This window comes from Lepisma saccharinum, chromosome 17, assembly GCF_977018435.1.
Source record: "Lepisma saccharinum chromosome 17, izLepSacc3.1, whole genome shotgun sequence".
NCBI lineage: Eukaryota > Metazoa > Arthropoda > Insecta > Zygentoma > Lepismatidae > Lepisma > Lepisma saccharinum.
The window spans coordinates 18,947,219-18,954,116 of record NC_139245.1 but is presented as its reverse complement, the minus strand read 5'-3'; the positions used below and the strand labels follow the sequence as shown (position 1 = coordinate 18,954,116).

Genomic DNA, 6,898 nt, shown 5'->3' with positions numbered 1-6,898 from the left:
TCTTGTTTGTGGGTCTATTGATCGTTTCATCCACTGTACAGATCTTTTAACTGCAATGTACAAAACGAAATATTCACGTGCATTGTACAATTGGAAACATTTCTTGATGTTTTTCCCTATTTCTGTTACCAACTTTTCAAAATAGCATTAAGTAGTTTATGTCAGAAACGTTTATACAAACTTCATTAGCCAAATACCAAGCTCCCTTGGATAACGAAACCGGACCCTTGATTGTATGGTAAGGACATTGCCACTACGCCATCAGGGAGACCATGTACACTGGTTAGTAATAAATTCATTTCTGTAAACTTCATATGGAGAATTGAATTTTCCTTCTGCAGACAATTAATAGCATGTCCAAACGGGCTGAGCTATAAGATAGTCCTTGTACTTATATTTCAAACTTCTGCAAAACATGATACGAAAGGTTTTAAGTCATAAAAATAATCCATAGGGATATTTACTTTTCGTATTGAAAAATAAAATTCCCTTCATTCAGAAGTTATTTGTCACTGCAACATTCGGTAATATCCTTCACACGCTTATTAACTGTAAGAACTTTACGATGACCTCAAGTTGAATATCATCCATTTGAATCATGGACTAAATTTACAAGAAGTAGAAATATAAAGGTAAACTCGTCGCGTAAACTGAGCCTGGAAATTTGACTCATATTAAAAGGTTCTAATTTCCGATCTGGTAACCCAAGATCTGATATTCCTCTTCCAAAATTATAAATATCAAAAACGATTAAACAATTCAATTATTAACAAGTTATTTCAGAACGTTAGTCTTGTCTTGAGTTGTTCATTTCATCTGATTATAAACCACAATAACTTGGTTTGTAATCTCTGTGCAATTAATTGGATATGTCATCAAGAACTTTGGAACAGAAGAAGCCTATCTAATTTATTAGCGAAATACGATGAATGTACACTACACTACAAATGGTAGCTAACGCACGCAAGTATTAGAAATTTTAAAAACATTCTGCGGTTAAAGATACATGTATGTACAGTGGCGGCGATTGGGTGTTAAAACTGGGGGCCAAAGACAGTTTTCTTTTTTATGTAGGGCAAGGTTAGTATTAAGAGGGCATAGTGCGGAGGGAATATGTGGCAAAAAATCGGGGGAAACTGCACCCCTTACCCCGCTAATTGCCGCCACTGTGTATGCATTGTTTACAAAATCGAAACATTATTATTATTGCTAAGCAAAAGCAACATATCCCTACGAGTATATATTGGGTTGTTGCTTTAGAATAATTGCATTTTGTAATATCTTTTTTCAAAATGTTAGTTACCATTACTATCCTCGGTTTTATTTCATAAGAATTTCCTCCTCATAGTATTAAAGAACTTGTTTGTTTGTAATAGAGTTCTAGAATATGAATATATTAGAAAATCATCTCGTTTCACTTATTGTAAATCGATCATAACAATTTTGCAATGTCTCCTCGCAACAGACGACGACATAAGGATATTTGACTGTCACCAAAGCCTAATTTTGAAATTAATTGTTCATATTCTTTTCAGTTATGTGGTGACAAGTTGTTTGTGCAAGGATGATTCAAGCCTTCGGTGATGGAGAGGTAAGCTCTATTTCTGTTGATGAGTCATAGGCTATTTGACTAAATAATACCTCTTGTATAGTGGCACCACAAACAAAAGAACCTGTGCAGATCCGCCTGTCCTGTAGATCGAATTTGCGCGTGGAGGGTTAGAAAGGCGCAGGCTTCACCGTGGGGCGATCTACTGTAAACCGATGGAGGTGAAGATGCGCGAAAGCTTCTGGCCGAAGTTGTTAGTGGTCGCTCAATGGGTAATGTATTATTCCATCTTTCACACACACACACTTGCTTATTTACCTCATCAAAAGAGGACACTATAAGTGAAAATCAAACTCTACGACATTGCTCGACTTAACTCCGTACTTCTAAAGCAGATAGTCTTATTGAGGTATAGCATCACCAGCCCCATCCAGTTCGCTGCACTTTTTCACACTTTTGCGCTCTCGCGTCTATAGAGTGTCTCAACCTTAAGAGTCAGTATGGAAGTAAATGGAGTACTTCCCTCTCTCTCTCTAATACATGAGTTTTGCCAATAGCTCTGTCCTTCTCTACCACTGCTGCGTTGCGAGATGTTACAAAATTTACAAAATGTAAAAAGTCAAAAGTTTCAAACAGTGAAATCATTATCCTGTAGAGTTTTTATGCTCTATTTACTGACGGCATTATATAACCTGTCATAAATTCATGTGATCTGAATTTTTCATAATTATGCAATTTTGCAAAACGCTTAATTTGTTTCTAGTAAATACTTCAAAAGCCATAAATATCAAACAACTTGAAAAACTTCGCCAGTTTTTTTTTCTACGGGATCTGTGATGTTTGTAGATATGATATCTTCGCCTGAGTGAATTAATTTGCGTACGAGGAGAGTTATATATATATATATACACATTGGATATTTTGTATAAATCTTCAGACCGTAACACGAAAAAGTTGGTTAGCGAGAAACTTTTCGGTTTGTCGCGATACACATGCAGACCAAGCGTGAAAAGTGTTGACCATTGTTTGAAGTTATTTTTAGAATGCATTGTTACTCCACAGCACCGTTATTTATTCCGCAATCGTAGTTTGTTTATGCGGGCTGTCTCACGTATCAAATTCATTGCGCGCCACCAAGGTTACAATTCAGTTGCAGGCATGTGACCCGGTTCGTAGGAAGTGCAGTGTGCTTTATTTTCCGTAAAAAATGTATCTTAATGTTTGTTTTTGCATTTATTTAATTCTGTTTATGTAAAGGATATAACATTCAACGAAAGAAGTAACAATAGTTGCGTGTATTACACATATAATGCAAATGTAAAATGGTAAATAGTTACGTCGAAATATAAACATTTACATGCAAATCTTGAGGTAACTATCGTTTTTTTTTCCAAAATGCATCAAATACATAGATTTTGATACGATATTAAGGAAGTAAATTTGTTGCAATCATTAGCGATTAACAGGAACTCGATGCGACTTCGTTTGTTGATCTCGAAACGCCGCGCTCCATTTAACCCATACGGAAGACAGACATTTGATGAATCTTCTGAACTTGCGTCTACTTGGTTGAACACAATTTCCTCGCACCAGTCTAACACTGAGCTGCATCTTATAAGCCTCTGCCCACAAAGTGAGTTGGTATCATTGTATGACGTCTTGCCTCATTTTGATTGGCTAGCATGCTCAGAGCCATGAGGAAGAATCAAGCCTGCTCAGTCGGGAGGCATCCGTTAATGGGGAAAGAGTGGAGTGACTCTTACTGTACACGTGAATGGTGAGTGTGGCTATCCGATGGGGGATGTAAGTAGATTGGGGTTCCTTCTAATTCTTTAGTTAGATATTTATTTATTTGTTCAATATTAGGTTTGTTATTTTCAATTGATAATTAGATTATTATTAGTTTCAGTATCCAGGAACCTAATCTATAATTCTCGGTCGTATGGCCGCGGGCACTACTCACGTATTATCCCCAATTATTAATCAATTAAGTTGTAGGATATAAATTTATTTGAATTTGATATAAAAAGAAAGGGAAATATTAACTAGTTGTCTATTAGATTTCTATATTCTGGCATTGTTAAAAATAAAATTGGAAAGATCTAAGTTCTGGTTTGAAATCGTAAAAATAATTTCCTAGAAGAATGGACTGGGACAACAGCTTACTTTCACTGGCACTCTGTATACAGTAGATCCTGCTTTATGCAGTTGAGTTTGAGCGTGACTACAATGAGATGGGCCCTTTTTTACAGCTTAGTTGCAATCTGGACTACAACTGGCGTCAAAAAGTGTAAGGAACTAGACGGGGCCACTATCAAGCCACCAGAAAATCACATAAATTGTAGGAAAATTAACACTGATTCCATAAAAGGCTAAATTTCTTCACGAGAACTACAACGTTGATTTTTCAAACCTTGAATCTGCAGCTCTAGTTTATCAACAGCCATAGGGCAACTTTCATCAAGGGAAGCGTATTATGAATTATGAACATCAAAGCCCTAGACCTCTGATATCATCCATCTTGACAATTCCTGGAATTCGCCTACGCAGTCTTCCCCGAGGACTCCGTTCCAGTAATTTTCTTCTCAAACCCACACACTCGTCTTTCTCTCAACCGGTGTCTTAATCACACAAAATTCGACAAGAGAATGCGACAACTGAAGCAACACTGAATGCATTAAGCTGTATTTCAGTCGCAATTAAAATTCCTGTTTCGTTGCAGGCACAGCATCCCTTTGAGCAGTTCCTGGAGCAAATTATGAGCAACCGCATAGCCAGGAAGGTCCTCTTGCTTGAGTACACAGCCATTGCCCTCACTGCTCTTTGGGCACGGCAGGTCTTGAGCGAAGGCAGGCTGTACGTGTACTCGCTGGCGTTCGTCTGGTACGACTTCACCTTCGCTTACGGCATATGCGGGATTCTCGGTTACTGTAAGTTCAACTGCTGTCTGAGGAACTTGATACAATTATTTTTTTTTTTTTTAGCAGGGCTTAAAATGAGCCGGAACGCACCAGAAATCAGTTTGGTGCCGGAACTCAGTTCCTGCTGCAACATTGGACATCCATTATATTTATTTAATACACCATAGAAAGTCCATCCTTTGTTACATTAATTCTTGTAAACAAAGGACGAAGGAAAGGAAAAAGTCCTTGTACTAAATTTGTCTCCTGTAGGTGGAAGGTCAGGAAATTTAGAAAAAATAATATATTTTTGTAAGTCCTCTCACTTTTATATGTCTATTTGTATATTCAATTTTGGCGCGTTAAGGAAAAAACTGCCTGTATTTCAATCTTTCTAACATCACGCTATTTAGAAAGTAAGTTGGATCTTTAAATAAAGGACACACCATGTTATTACAGTCATAATTCTTCCATCATAATCTACTTACTTTTGTATATGGTAACTAATATTATGAAACCACTTAACCATACCGAAAAATAAACTTTAGTAGATCCTTGTCGCAGAACTCTTCGCGCATGTCGTTGTTGCTTCATTGAGCATGCGCAGATTTCCTCGACGGGGGTCTACAAAAACTATTTCCCAGTGTGGCAACTATTTCCAAAAGCAGCTTACAGTGTAAGAATTGTGATCAGAATGAAATTGTCATAAATATGCGTGCTACTAAAAAGAAAAGAAGCCTAACGAAACTTTATTTCTGAATAGTCTACCTTACTTGTTTCAATAAGAAGTAAATACATTTAAATATTGTAATTAATATGTTCTGTTCAGTACAGGGTGCGGCAGAAGTAACACCCTTTCCTTATCAGTCAATTATGAAGTGAATATTGTCGAGATGTTTTTCATGACAAGTATTGAGTTGGTATCCTTTGGTTACTTGATTCCCTAAGGTAAAGTAGTCCATATAGTTGAGTGGCAACCTCGATCGCCGGATCTGTTTCTTTATTTTTTGTGGGGTATCCATTAAGATCTTGTGTACACCGAACAGCAAAGGAAATAGTAGGCAAATTGCCAATTACCACATTCAGTTGTCTGTTTCCCAGAATGTGATGATAATGAAATAAAACGTCAATTAGCAAAGGGCAATATCTGCTTCGCATCAACAGAATTCCATTATTCCACAGGATGTAGAATACAAGATAATGAAAACGGCGATGGACAATTTGCCTACTATTATTATTTGCCGGTCACTGTACCAGACCACATCCAGATCTATTGCTGATTTGCAAAACACAATTCGGGACGAAATGTCTGACGTTAAACAAGAATAATGACGTACTAGGCTTGTTTCAGTGTGGATTGTAGTGCACGTGACTGTCTCGCAATAGAAGAACTCTTAACCTTGTGTAAACTGTTTGCGGGGTATTGTTCTAACTGCACCTAAACAGCTGTAATTATTACAAAATATTTAGTAAAGATGACAGACAACTGTATAAGAGCGTTACTTATGTCGCACCCTGTATATAAATTAAAATAAAACGAAATTAACGAATTTGACATGGCTGGTATAATTCCTCTGCTTTTCTAGTTAACTGCGATGCCCACCTCGCTCTACAGAGCACCACGAGTGCTATCGTGCGGGACTCCTTTCTGGTCGGTTTTCCCTGCCTCGTGGCGGAAGTATACAAGAAGTCCGGACTCGAACTGGAAGCGTGGGTGCACGCTGCTTGCGCCTTCTTCCCAGTGATCCTAGCACAGTCCGCCATCGATCGAAAGAAGCTCCGTTCTCCATGGAGGTACCTGACCGCCTGGAATGTCGCTTCGTTCCTGATCATCAACGTCATCAACGACAACCCTCTTGCCTTGACGCTGGCCGTAGGGGTAAGCTCCATTGTGGCGTCGGAGTGCATGAAACCTTACATCGACCTACAGGGTCTCCTGATCTGCTCCTGCAATGTTCTGTTTGGGATGACCCTTTCCTACACCCCGTTCTTAGCATCCCCCATACATGCCGGATCTGGATTTAACAGCAGTTCTAGCTATATAGATTGTGCGAGTTCGTTATGATGCTGTTGTTTATTGTTAGTTTCTCTTTGTTACTTGGTATTTAACTTCCAATAAAGGTTGAACTGATTAATTTGTTTGTTATTTGCTATCTAATTTTCAGTAAAAGCTTTAAACATGGAAATATTATTTTGATGTTTACTTTGTACTAGAATTATTGATTATGTCAACGCTTCATTAGCAAATTCTTAAGTGATGTTTCTGTACTTCGTTGGTTGTTTGGCATAGAAATTAATGGAATAAAATAATAAAAGAAGATTCCAACATGATAAGACTATTTTGTTTTTTGCTTGGTATTTAATTGATTGATTGATTGATTTGGTGTTTTAAGTCCACTTTATTCACAGTAAGGCTAATCGAGACTGGACGTACACCTTAAAGTGATAT

General features: G+C 37.6%; 1 protein-coding gene across 1 annotated transcript; it reads left to right on the top strand.

Annotated features, from left to right (window-relative positions):
• The first annotated feature begins 1,219 nt into the window (after window positions 1-1,219).
• LOC146001208 (uncharacterized) lies at window positions 1,220-6,569 on the top strand. The gene is made up of 4 exons (XM_083138502.1): window positions 1,220-1,294; window positions 1,536-1,591; window positions 4,272-4,479; window positions 6,036-6,569. The coding sequence occupies exons 2-4, from the start codon at window positions 1,565-1,567 to the stop codon at window positions 6,512-6,514; spliced, it is 714 nt and encodes a 237-aa protein (XP_082994628.1). The 5' UTR covers window positions 1,220-1,294; window positions 1,536-1,564; the 3' UTR covers window positions 6,515-6,569.
• The last annotated feature ends 329 nt before the right edge of the window (window positions 6,570-6,898 follow it).

Excerpts from the sequence above, each read along its gene's own strand:
- LOC146001208 (XM_083138502.1), top strand. The coding sequence starts at position 1,565 with ATGATTCAAGCCTTCGGTGATGGAGAG. Across the intron at positions 1,592-4,271 it reads AAGCCTTCGGTGATGGAGAG|GCACAGCATCCCTTTGAGCA; the intron begins GTAAGCTCTATT and ends GTTTCGTTGCAG. Across the intron at positions 4,480-6,035 it reads ATGCGGGATTCTCGGTTACT|TTAACTGCGATGCCCACCTC; the intron begins GTAAGTTCAACT and ends CTGCTTTTCTAG.